The 13,942-nt window shown below is 38.9% G+C and overlaps 1 protein-coding gene across 1 annotated transcript in view; it reads left to right on the forward strand.

The window, feature by feature from the left end:
* foxk1 (forkhead box K1) overlaps positions 1–13,482 on the forward strand; it is an 18,737-nt gene extending 5,255 nt beyond the window's left edge. Inside the window, exons 2-9 of the mRNA XM_046834958.1 lie at positions 1,365–1,562; positions 7,259–7,415; positions 8,158–8,304; positions 8,385–8,578; positions 9,372–9,538; positions 9,619–9,876; positions 9,962–10,183; positions 13,041–13,482. Of these exons, the coding sequence (XP_046690914.1) occupies positions 1,365–1,562; positions 7,259–7,415; positions 8,158–8,304; positions 8,385–8,578; positions 9,372–9,538; positions 9,619–9,876; positions 9,962–10,183; positions 13,041–13,240 (1,543 nt within the window). The 3' untranslated portion in view covers positions 13,241–13,482. The remainder of the gene's footprint in view (positions 1–1,364; positions 1,563–7,258; positions 7,416–8,157; positions 8,305–8,384; positions 8,579–9,371; positions 9,539–9,618; positions 9,877–9,961; positions 10,184–13,040) is intronic.
* Positions 13,483–13,942: the final 460 nt, after the last annotated feature.

Here is a 13,942-nt window from a genome sequence, read left to right on the forward strand (position 1 = left end):
CTAATAACTTATTATTTATATGCTTATGATTTTATGCTTCAATCACTTTCTGAATTCTTTAGGAAAGATTCGGGACAACAGATGTGTGCAAGCTCATTTTATTCGCTGAAATCTATTTGCAGGAAGCTTCACATTTTTACATGTCACAGTGCCTTTAAATTATTTATCAAATTGTCTTTCTTGCAGGGTTAAATTTCTTGATTTGCAGGACCAGATGCTGCATTGGTCACAAAGGAAGCTTTCTGGCAGTGCTATTTCAGGGATTGCTCTCTGGTTTCTGAGCAGTAGATCTTATGTGTAAAATCAAACTGAATATCGTAATTATATTGCTACGTATTTATGCTATAATGACAGGGCTTCAGAGTACTAACAAAAACACCAGCTTTGTACCGCATACATGTGTGTGACTAATGACTGTAAGATAAATGTTTTCTTTAACTCGCTGGCTGTATTTTGCCATATAACTATAGATACTTTAAATAGTAATCCACCAGAACTACATGGCATAGATCATTGCTTTATTTTCTGCAAGCGAATGGATGTTTGTGTAGGCAAAATGAAGCCGCCATCATTTACCTCTTAAAAATACTCAATCTATGTTCCGTTTGTTCATTTATTTCAAGTCGAACATCAGCTTGTAGCTATTAAATCAACTTGGTACACACTGCATATATAAGGGTCATATTAATAATTATTAATAATAAATAACTAATTATTAAAGACTGAAAAAAAAAATAATAATAATAATTTATCCAAATTAAAAACTGATCAAAATCTTTTTCAACACCCCAAACTTTAACACTTCATTTAATTAGCTGCTTTAAAAAAACAACAACTTTTAAACATTTAAAAAAAACAACATTGTGATACAATTTGTATTACAACATTTGTAACAATATGACAGTGTTGTACTAAAAGGGGAAAAAATTACATTACGTAGCTAAAACAATCACCATTTTAAATAAACACCCATTGAACCAAATCTCCAATAAGCTCTCTTTGTGCACATGGACATTGTCAGGCAGGAGCAGGTTTGGGTCAAGATATTTATTTAATTGTGTACCAACTGTCTGGGAACATTTTGGGAAAGAGTCACATTTGGCTAAAAAGTAAAATCAGGTGTCCCAACACTTTTGTCTGTATATTGTATGTTCAGTCATTACTTGGTTTTTAAGTGCCAATCCATTATGATAAACAGAGAACATGTCAGCAGCAGTAAAAGCACCAAATAATATTCCTGAAAGATTTTTCCTGACAGCTCGCATGATATTGCTGTTGCTTTGGTGTTTTTATAGAATAGAAATAGAATAAATATGTATAAATGCTTTTCATTTCATGTTCTATTCCTTTCTTTGTTCCACCAGGTGCACATTTCGTTTTCCTAGCACAGTGATAAAGATTCAATTTACTGCACTGTACCACAAGGAGACGCTGAAGGAGGAGGCACCCATGTCCCCAGTGAGACCCCTGTACCCACAGATCTCGCCACTAAAAATCACCATTCCTGAAAACGACTTCAGAAGCATGATGAGTCCCCTGCCTTCACCCACAGGAACTATCAGGTAAAGTTGAAATATTTAGCAGAGTGAAGCAGTACATGTTCGCATAAAACCTCACATCTGTAATTTTTCCTTAACTGAAGGCAAAGCCAAACCACAAGCTGCATGCGAGTAACGTTTACCAAATGCACAATTAAGTCAGAGGACTGATGCTGTTGCATGGTTTGAGCATGCGTTAGGAAAGTCCGGAACACAGCCAGATAACGGCATGTCTTTGTAGGTTTTACCGAAGCTAATTTTATTTTGTCTAGGCAACTTTGTAATTTCGCCTTGGCTGTTTTTCTGCAAAGATCATATTACGTAAGATTCAGTTTAACCCAGACCAGGGGTAAATATACTGTCTAAAGTCTAATCCTTTGCTTGTTTTTTTTTTTTTTTTTTTATATGTCAAAGCATGGTACCCTGACACCTCAAAATAAGCATGTTGTCTATATGTCCATATCGAATTGTCCATTATTTCTGCTTATGTACAGAAAATCATTTACACACTTTGTAAAGATGGATAAAAATTGGCATAAAATGAAAGAGTGATCAATTATCCCAACAGAATGCCACACGTGACTATTGTCTCAGGATTTAGGATGAAGCTGAATTTACCTCTCTTTAAAATGTGAAGTAGATTATCTTATTAACGTTTTGCTTACCTCTCAGGAGTCAGATCATGTAAAGATAATTTCACCAAGGGAAGAGATTTGCCATTTGAATGCAAAACGTGGAGGCAAAGAACCACCCAACACAAAGCATTACAATAGTGTAACGCACACTTGGCCATGGGTGGTCCCGCATTATACCATGGCCGCTTGTTAAAGCTTTCAGTGCTGTTTGCAGTGCAAAGTTTGACTAAAAAGAATCAAAACAACAGTTAGTTGTTTTGATATGCAGGTTGTTCTGTAGCTCTGGAACTCTGCCTTCTTTAAATCAAATAAAGTATTGTGATCTGTGCCACATCTGCTGTTTCATCCTGTATGCAACTGTGACTGTATATTTACGGTTATGGTCACAGTTGTTCACAGGCAGCATGTCAATTTTAAACGAGTGATTAATCTGACCAGTTTCTACCAACCAATCAGAATTGGGTATTCTACAGATTATTGTGTAATTGCCATTAATCTGAGATTTATAGGGGAAACTGAAAACGTGTAATTGTGTGTAACGTGCTTTCGAGTGAAGGAATAATCCAGTCAAAGAGTTCATCTTAATTGTGTATTTTGTACCAGACTAATTTACAAAGGCCAGAGTTTACTGTCAATAATACAGTAACACATTATTAAAAGATTACACAGTACACAGGCAGAGGGTTTTTATTTTTTATATATATAACCTATGCGCAATGATGAAACTCTTTGCATTCAAAGTGTTCGTGAATCAGTTTTGGATTTAATTTTTCCTTCAATCTGAGAGTCAGACTTAAGGGCTGTTTTTCCTAGTTGTTAGGCTTCATTTTGCTCAGCAGGGAATGTATTTTGGTTTTTCCAAACACATTCCCAGTGTTTCATTCAGCCTGTTCATGCAGAAGGGAAGTCTGCCCCCGGCGGCCCCTCCGCCTCCCTGCACCGCGTGTGACCGTGACTGCAAGCTGCGCGTGTGTTTGCGCGTGTGCGCGTTCCATATATGGCGTGTGCAGAGCTCCGAGTGTTCTGATTGGTGGACCAGCAAATGTTGTGTTTTTTTTTTTTTTTTCTCTCTCTCTCTCTCTCTCTCTTCTTCAACGACGGATAGTTTCCTTTTTCCGAGGGCTCCTAGTAGCCTCCCCCAGCCTCCCTTTCTCGGTCAACCCCTACACCCAAAACAAACAACGTGCATGCTCACCACTACGCTTCCTGCTTTCTTGTCAACCCTCCTCTAGCTAGAGCAAAAAGGGTTTTTTTTTTTGTCAGCCAGTCTGACAAGTTTTCCACTGCTGAGTATGTGTGTTTTTGTTAGTGTGTCTTTTTTTCGCATCAGTTGAGCCAGTCAGGTTTGGAGATTAACAGATAGAAGGCAGATGGGATACATTTTAACCCCACTATCTGCTGGATAAAAACAGCTGATGTATTAAAAATCTGGAATTTTACACACTTGGAAGTCGTGAACTTTATTGTTGGGGGATTTTTATTTGTTTGTTCTTTAATTTTGTATTTGGTTTGGTTTGGGAATTAAATGGAACTTGTGGATCATCGTTTGTGGAACGGAGCACAGTTTTGTTTAGAAGTGTCCTGTTCACGGAGTTAATTATTAAGCCATAAAAGAGGTTTCCTTTGTAAATCATTGAATGAGAGAAACTTTTGGAATCCTGAGTGAGGTGTTGAACCTTACCTCTTTTTTTACCCACTTAAATAACCTGTGTGCAGCATCATTGATTTTATTATAAGCTTCACACCACTACTGAAAACGCCAACCGGTGGAAAAGCTGTAAACTGTGGACAGTGAAGAATGATGATTTGTCTTTTTGACCATGTACTTTTTCCCCCTCGTCCTAAATCTGACTGGACTGTAATTTCATGTAGTTATTTTGGGGAGTTTATTTTTGTAAGACATGTATTGAACAATTCAGGAAGGAGTCTTGCGTCCCTGTGCTTTAAAACATTGTCCTTTGAGTCTTCAGGCTAAGAATTAAAATTTTTTGGGTTCTCAGTAAAATGACACACTGCTATTTTTGAGAGAGAGAGAGAGAGAGAGAGAGAGAGAGAGAGAGAGAGAGAGAGAGAGAGAGAGAGAGAGAGACTGTTGGAAGCATTTCGGTAATGTAAGTAAAACAAGGATCTACTTGTAACCCAAGTGGCTACATTCAGGAGCACTTTTTGCTGCATTGCACTGTGGACTGAGAAAACAGAAATATTAGAAAACGAGGTATTTTCAGTCATGTGACCTATGATTGTTTAAGTTGTGTACAATGTTCAGATCGAATTTGTTCGACAGATCATGCACTCGCGACTGCAGCAGTTCAAGGAGACGGAAAGTAAACGCCTCCCGGAATGCGTCATACAATTTGTTTTATAGTTTTGTAGTGTTTCAGGTTCAAAATACATGAGCAGGTTTATGCCGTGTGTCCTCCAAATCCAAAGTATAATCAACAGAAACGTTAAACACTAAACATATGGCTGTGTCGATTTTGTGGTGCATCTTCGCATAAAGTAGTCTGTCTGTGTTTGGTTTCTCCCTTTGGAAGTATTTAGACAGTAATGGTAATGGATTAAATAATCCACCTCATCAACAAGGGGGCTGAGGGCTAAGAAGAAATCAGGCTTAACATTTCAAGTATTGTTTTTATGCCCAATCATTGGTGGCGCTGCTGTGGCTTGGTTGTACAGAAGTTCTAGCTGAGCTTTCCTTGACCAGTAATTCCAGCCTTTCCTGGCTGATGAGAAGGAACAAAAAAAAAATGCATAAATCACTTTTAATAATGATGTAGTGGCTACATATTGCAGCCTCTTTAGTGACTGTTTACGGCTCATGCCAAATGGTGGGAATACTGTTCAGATTTTTGAGGACGACTCATTACATTGCACATGTGGCACTCTTTTATATTTTATGTTTCAACATATTAGTTTTGACAGGATAGCTTCTGGTCATACATACTGTATTTTTCTGACTGAGCGTTCTGTATCTGCTGTAAAGGGGTGCTTTTTGTTGCTCAGAACCGGTTCATGGGATGTTGTTGCATTTTTATTGGGTCCAGTTGTTTATGAAAGGACTGCTTTAAGCCTGGACTTCAACCCCACACGCTGACTGTGCCCTCTTCCGCCAGACAAAGGCTTTCTTCCTTACCAAGCTCTCTTCTCTCCGCCCACATCAAGGCAGCAGAACAACAACAACTCTGACCCTACACTGCTTCTTCTGGCAGCCTGCTACACTCCGAACACAAGGCAGCAGTAAAAATAACGTTGTGTGTGTTAGGGGAGGGTAGAGGGGTGGTGCATGCCCTGGTGTCTAATTTAACAGCGATGTAACAGAATCTGTCAAACAAATAGGAGATGATGTGACTTAATAGCACAGAGACGCTCACAGGAAGGGCAGGGCCGCACCAACGTCTCTGGATATATCATAAGGGGGAGTATTCCTCTGAGGCCTAAACACTACATACATATACACTAACACACATAAGACAGTTTAGTAATTCTGCAATAAATCAGTTGACTGTAAACAATAGCTGAAGGTAGAATCTAGTAGGGTGTGTGCAAACTTCTCTGTACTCCAGAGCCTAGATGAAAATCACAAGCACTTGGAGAATGTTGTTCCAGGAAACCACATTTGTTTATAGTGTCGATTTTGAAAGGATTAGAGCCATCTGCTGGACGTTTGCATGCTTTTTTTTTATTGAGTGGCAACAGAAAAGAGGAGTGACTGTGTGCGTGTGCGTGCGTGTGTGTGTGTGTGTGTGTGTACACAATGAGGTGCTACTTTAAGTATAATACAAAAATACATTTATTTGATTTTAAATGTCAATTGTGTATATACGTTTGAAAGACATCACTGGTTTTCTAAGATTACTCTGACTCTAAGATTACTCTGATTACTCTGACTTTACATTTGTTATTTGGAAGATGCCCTTATTCAGAGTGACAAAGTAATTTTTATTTATTTTTTATTACAACGGAGCAGTTGAGGGTTAAGGGCCTTGCTCATTGGCCCAGCAGTGAACTCGCTACCTTCTGATTTACTCCATTTGACCAGTGGGGGGCAGTCAAGGCCAACAAGACCTTCTCCTCGGGCCTCAACTTAATCAGAATCACTTACTTAAACATTTTAAGTGTTTCTGTCCACGAATATATCTAAAATTATTCTCAGTAGTCTATTCTCCATTTCATAGTGCTTCTTTTTGGTGCGGTCTGTTTACTTTGGAGTTTTTATCCAGTCAGATTTTAGGCATTACATCACGTGTTGCCAGGGTCCAAATCTGCCATGAGGTCTTCAAAAATGAACACTACAGGCGCTCGCAGTGTGCAGCTGAAGGTTTTTGCTTTAACCAATGCTTTGCCACTCCGAGGCCATCTAGCAGGCATCCAATAATGTCACCAATTTCACGTTCTTTGATTGGATGGTCAGAAAGCGCACCAGTCCGAGCTTGCAAATTGGCACAAGCTCAAATATATTTATGTGGATTTGATAGCTTTTTTTCAATTCCACAATCGATGACTGATTCATTTGACAGTGACAAGACTTTTCAAGTAAAGCTGGACATAATAAGGAATGTTCATTTAAAGACAGAATTTGCACAAAACACTGGGGCTGTGCAACTAGGCTGCAGTGAAAGGAGACTTCTTATTGTGTTATTTAGGTTTTTTTCTTTTTGCTTTAGTAATGGCATTTTTCTCACTGCATGAGATACTTGTTTGGGATGCAGTGCTCTGTTATACTGCATTTCTGTATTATATTAATGGTTTCCATAGACGTGGTGTCATAACAATGTTATTAAGAGGTGGATTGATTAAGGTAGGACACCACTGAAGGCCTGGGTGTGAAAAGCAGGGCCCACTATTGCGTTTATCCAGTCTGACCATTCTCTTCTAATCGCTTTCTCATTCACCAACATGCACTGAGGTGTTTTGTTGTAATCTTGTAATCTTTTAGCACTGTGAACAAGCTATAAATCTGCTCTGCTGAATTTTTTTGATTATCTTGGAACTTTTGGAATCAATCAGTCTCACTAAAAAAGCTTCATCATATGCTAGCACAGTAAAGGCTAATGTTTTTTTTTCTTTCCTTCTTTTGTTTTTCAGTGTACCTAACTCTTGTCCAGTTAGTCCTCGGGGTGCAGGCTCATCTGGCTACCGCTACGGACGCAACATAACCTCTGACCTGCAGTTGGCGGCCGAGTATGCAGCCAAAGCTGTATCGGAGCATCGCACAGAGGTGTCAGATAGAGACAGCCCCAAGGTCAGTAATCATTTACTTATCTGACATCGTTGGAATAAATAGAGAGTATCTTGAATCCTGATTTATCTAAAAGTGTTTTGACATGTCTAGCTCAGAGATGTCCAGACCTGTTTTTCCTTTTGGCTTTTCCAAGTTCACAGATTTACACATGTAAGCTGTGTTCATTGTTCCTAGTAAGTGGTAATTAGTGAGTTGTAATAATGTCACGTCTCAGCTTGGGGGGGAGTTTGGGGGGCGGGGGGGGTATACGTTTCAGGATTAAAATTTCCAACCAGCTAGCTGACTAACATTAGTAACGCTGATTAGCCTCTCAATGCAGTAATTAGTATGGCCTAAGTTAATTAAGTACTGTGTGCACATTAACTGATCTAAATCCAATACTGCACAACAACACATTTATTTAAAAGTAGTGATGGGGAACGTCACACTGTTTTACTGTGTGAGTGGTAATGCTTATTTGACATAACTGAAGATTAAACTGGGAGTTGAGAAGACTATCACAAGTTGAAATTTCAGGTTCAGGGACTTTTTAGGTGGAGTTCAGTTTTATTGGTGGTTGCAGTGGTCAGGGAGCTGGTGGGAATAATCTAGATAATAAAGTTTCTGAGGTAACACTTCTATAGACATCCTTTAAAAGTTTTCCTTCATTGCTGAAAATAAAACTTCTATTGGCCCCACTAATAAAACAACAGACAAAAAAAAAAGTTTGTCTTGACAATGTCTTGCATGTGTTCTTTCATAGGATGAGTCCAAGCCCCCGTACTCGTACGCACAGCTGATAGTGCAGGCCATATCTTCGGCTCCAGACCGACAGCTGACACTAAGTGGCATCTACGCCCACATAACCAAGAATTACCCCTACTACAGGACTGCGGATAAGGGCTGGCAGGTCAGTTCTGACTTAAACATCAATAAGTGTGTCTCTTGCTCTATCAGTCTTTCATCTCTGACCTGCTCGATTGTGTGCAGAACTCCATCAGGCACAACCTGTCGCTGAACCGCTACTTCATCAAAGTGCCACGCTCCCAGGAGGAGCCGGGAAAAGGGTCATTCTGGCGCGTCGACCCCTCGTCAGAGGCCAAGTTGGTGGAGCAGTCGTTCCGTAAACGCCGTCAGAGAGGAGTCTCCTGCTTCAGAACACCGTTCGGCCCTCTTTCCTCAAGGTGAAAAAATTACTCCTAGGGTTTTAACCGTTTAACACACACACTTGTTCAGGTTGTCAGAGCAACTACTCAGAATATCTTCAATATTAATGTCTAAGACATAAAAACTGGATCACATTCCTAATCATTTCCTAAACATTTCCTCACCCAGTAACTCTTTTTATATAGGAAATAAAATTGTCCAAAAAAAAAAGTTTTCTTTTTAACCTGATATTGTATGAGGATTATAAAACAATTAAAGCATGAAAAGTTAAATCTTTAAAGATTTATTACAGCATCACAAAGTATTTCTGTTCTTAAATAAATAATAAAAAATAATATTAAAATATTTATGCATAAACTATGCATACATTTTATCAGCAATTAATTCCTGGAACCTAAATGGCTTTTTATAGCCCACACACACACACACACACACACAGACACAGAGTTCTCATTTCCTTTTTTCCCCTCTTTTCCTGCTGCTCTTTTTTGATTGGCAGAACAAAGTAAGTCTGATCTGTATAAGCTAATTACTCCAATTGAGCCATTTCAGGCATCTTGGGTGTCATTTCTCTAAAGTATCTATCTATCTATCTATGTCATGCAGAGAATTCTAATCTACATGGTGCTAGTCACCTTCTGCAGAGTGTGTGTGTGTGTGTGAGAGACATGTCAGGATGTGGTTGCTTGCATTCACAGTGTGACCTCTGTTTACACCATACTACATAGAGAGCTGTAGGTCATGCATGGGGCTTTGTTTATGTTTATGCCTGTGTGTGTACTTGTGATTGATGTGTTGTGCTGCTTTCAGGAGCGCTCCAGCCTCGCCCACCCACTCCGGCCTTCTGTCTCCTAACTCGAGCGGCCTGCAGACTCCTGAGTGTCTGTCTCGAGAGGGTTCCCCAATTTCCCATGAGCATGAGTTCAACACCAAGCTGGCATCTGTGCCCGAGTTCAGATACTCACAGAGCGCCCCAGGTGAGTCTCAGACATCTTGTGTGTTCCATCTTGACATGCCCTGGTGCTCTGTATAGATCATGTCTCTGTGTGTATGCCAGGTTCTCCAGTGAGTGCGCAGCCTGTGATCGTGGCCATGCCTTCTCAGTCTTCGACAGCAGTGGCAAAGCCTGTGGCCTACATGCCAGCCTCCATCCTCACCTCCCAGCAAGTCTCAGGTCAGGCCGTGCACGTGCTCCAACAAGCTCCAGGCGTCACCATGGTGCGCGTTCTCAACGCCACCACCAGCTCTGCCAACGGATACGTCCTGGCCAACGTTGGCTCGATGACCGCCACAGAAAGTTCTGGAGAACACAGAGGTAGCATTTCCACCATGCCCTGTGTTGATTAGAAAGAATCCTAATGTTGACCAAAGCTTTTTTTGCTTTTCATCTCTTTATGAAGGTGCTGTAGAGGAGATGGCAGCACCAACCTCCATTCCTGCAGGCAGTCGAGTGATTCAGTCTGTGGGGAGCCACTTGAGTTCAGCCTCTAGAGGGCAGCAGAGTTACACTGTTCTCCAAGCGACTTCTATGCCTTTGGGGCAGCACCAGCTCCCGGTCCAGACCATCACACAGAACGGCAAACACGCTCTGCCCACCACTACCATCTCGCCCAACGCTTATGGTACACTTATTTTGGATAAGAGTAGATTTCCGCATATTGTATTTAATTAAAAAAACCCTTTATTTATATATATATATATATATATATATATATATATAATCGCAATTTACAGTTTTTCTCAGTTGCTTTGGAGCTTTTCTCAGATCAGAAATGAAATGATCAAAACTACTTGTTCAATCTCCACATCATTTAGTCATTTGTGTACAAGTGTCTGCTGTTCCCTACATTATCAGTGGGTTTTGTTTATGTTGATCAAAATATATTATTCTGTTTATAGCTAAATAGTTTTAACCTCCAAAACATGTCGGCATCAGTACATTGCACGAGTCATTGAATGCAAAATGGTTAAACCAATTGTCATCTGTCATCTAAAATGTTTTAAATTTAATTTATTTTGTAAATGTGACTTGAATTGATGAATTGTGCAAATGAATGTTACATTTTACTAATGAAGGAGAGCGTACGGCACCAGATCAACCAATAATCAACTAGTTCTCTAAAACAGGTCAAATGTGAATCTCGTGAACCTTCAATTGGAGTGTATACGTACAGAGCAAAACAAAAAATTATACATTTTGAAAATGGATGAACAACTAAGAAAAAAAAAAAAGGACACTTGTACAGTAAAAATGTGAATCCTGTCAGGTCTCGTGCAATCAATATAAATCACATACGCAATCAAATATGTGCTGAATTTGTGCTGCTGATATTTATAGATTCCAAACAGAAGGAAGTCAAATTTTGTGCATTTTCAGTCACTGTGATCCAAACCATAGTTGGGTGGAGAAGAGTGGAAGAGGTGATTTGTGATAGAAGAGTATCTGCAAGAGTGAAAGGGAAAGTTTATAGGACGGTGGTGAGACCTGTGATGTTGTATGGTTTAGAGACAGTGGCATTGAGTAAAAGACAGGAGGTGGAGCTGGAGGTAGCAGAGCTGAAGATGTTGAGGTTTTCGTTGGGAGTGATGAGGATGGACAGGATGAGAAATGAGTTTATTAGAGTGACAGTGCATGTAGGACGTTTTGGAGACAAGGTGAGGGAGGCGAGATTGAGATGGTTTGGACATGTGCAGAGGAGGGACATGGGGTATATCGGTAGGAGAATGTTGAGGATGGAGCCACCAGGAGGGAGGTGAGGGAAGACATGCAGATAGTTGGTTTGAAGAGGCAGATGTAGAGGACAGAGTAGTATGGAGTTTTACTGTGGCGACCCCTAACAGAAGCAGCCAAAAAAAGATGATGATGATGATGATGATGATGATGATGATCAGGACACCATACGGAACTTTTGCTATTTTTCTAACCGGATGGTTTTAACTGGCGGATGTGTGCATCATGGTGGATTTTGGTGCTTATTTTGAGACTTGCCGCATTAGTAAATCAAATGTTTAGTGATTAAAAGAAATTTTATTTACTATACACAAGTTTTTGGTGGAGTTTTTGTATATGAGTAAAGAAATGATGTGAATAAATGTGTCACATTTAAGGTTTTAATTTATATTTTTTTATAAAATTGGCAAGTAGAAATGCATTAATCGTGCGTAAATAAAATTAGTGCTGTTAAAATGAATTTGCATTAAAATGAATTGAGTATGTTTGTATATGTATGTATATACAGTAATACAGGTAAAGTTTTTTAAAACGCAAAACCGTGATAAATGAACATCACCCCAATTTTTTTTTTTTTTTTTTTTTTTTTTTTATTGTTTAAGCCATAAATCATACTCACACACTTTAAACACACACAGAACACATTTGAAATAATATAGGAAGATAAATCTTGTGTAAATTTGTAGAAATACTATACACTGTATCACATTTATAGTGAGTACATGTACTGTACAGTAACATTTTACTTCATTTTATAATTAATAATTATATTTTTATTAATGAGTTTAATGAACAGTTTAGATTTTTTTTTTAATAATTTTAAATAAAATGCCTGCTTGGTTAAATTATATATATATATATATATATATATATATATATATATATATATATATATATATATATTTCATAAAAAATACAATAATTAATACTGTAATACTGTAAAAAAGATTGCATACGGTGCACCGAAGTTTTGCATGTGTACCGAACTGAAAAGCCCTGTACTGAAAAAGCTTTTACATGTTTTATTGCCCTAAAAATCAGACTGAGAAAATGTCAGACTGTTTAAGACTGGAGCTAAAGTTTCTAATTAATTTATAAGAATTATTTTTTTTTTCCAGTTTGACACAATTTTTATGAAGCTGCAAAATGTTTACACGTAACCAGCAAACTACTCCTGCATCTAAAATCGAGTGAAAAAGCCAAGAAAAGTGGAGAAGGATTAGGTTTTTTGGCAATAGAGTTTAATATTGTTTACCCAGTTTTGAGAGGCAGAATTGGTTATTTTAGTTCTCCCCTTGCAAATAATCAGCAAATCTAGGGACAAAACCGTTTCTAACATAAACACACAGAAATGAGATGAATCGTCCAAAAACGTGGCCGGCTATAAATAAAAATGAATGGATTACTATATATGACTAGTTGAAAACATTTGGCAAGCAGAATTCTTTCTGGTCATTATGTCACAGTATATTTTATTTCTGTCTATTGACTCAGATTGTGTGTTGTGGGGGGTAACTGTAGAAAGAAATTGCTACCTGATATCCAGAATACACACATATGGGGTTTTGTATTCTCACTCGGGTTCAGTTTAAAAAGAGGGAGCCTTTGAATGCTACCAGCCATGCCATCGGTGATACGTGGAAGATGTGATTGCATATTATTGGTAAATAGAGGACGGCTGTAGACTGGTATAGTTGGTTTACGCCTCTAGGATATAACACTTATCATCATTCCTCCTTGTTTTTCAGCACTCACCAACCCTCTTCAGATCCTGGCAGCACAGGCCTCCACCTCACCCCCTGTGCTAGTGAACAGACCCTCCAGCATGGAGATGGAGGAGGCAGGTCCGCAAGAGCCAGAGACCAAACGGCCCAAGATTGAGAATGAAGGCATGGTGTCGGTCCCCCAGCCCGTCATTGTGGCGATGACTCCAGAGGCCAGTGACTGAAGGAGGGAGCGAGTGAGTGAAGATGGTTAATGCAAGCCCCCCCACCCCCAACTAATAGTGTTAGCACAATGTGCCATTGTTATTGAGGGGAATTTGAATTTGGATTTTTTTTGTTTTCTTTTATCAAGAATTTAAGATTATTTGTGAGAGAACGAACCTGTGCGTATCAAGGGCAGATAAGAGCTAAACGCATTGTCCTTTAAGCCTTAAAAAAAATAAAGCAAACAAGAAGACAGTTTTAATTTTTGAAGCGCTTTTTTTTTTTTTTTTTTTTTTTTTTTTGAAAAGAGGATTGGGACGGTCCTGTAAAGCTATTGGAGAGGTGAATGCACACACAAAGCAGTGTGCTGTCATGTAGTTCCTCACAAGGTACAGTCAAAAGTAGTATTTACTCTGGGTTGGGGTGGGACCAATAAAAAATGATAATGAAGCAGCTACTTCTGTATGGGAGCACTGGCCTCTCAGAATTGAAGCATTACGTATTAAGCTGATCGGAGGCTCGGTTCTCACGGGTTTCCATCATCTCCAGGGGAATCTTGGATTTATTTATGATTCTGTGCTATAAGCATGGGTTAGAAACACGATCAGTTCAAATTGGATTGTTATAACTAAACCTTACGCTATTTCACAAAAAAAAAAAATTGATCGAACATTTCAAGGTCTGATATTTTATTTTATTTTATTTTTTTCAGCCTTGAACTT

This window comes from Silurus meridionalis, chromosome 22 (genome assembly GCF_014805685.1).
Source record: "Silurus meridionalis isolate SWU-2019-XX chromosome 22, ASM1480568v1, whole genome shotgun sequence".
Lineage (NCBI taxonomy): Eukaryota > Metazoa > Chordata > Actinopteri > Siluriformes > Siluridae > Silurus > Silurus meridionalis.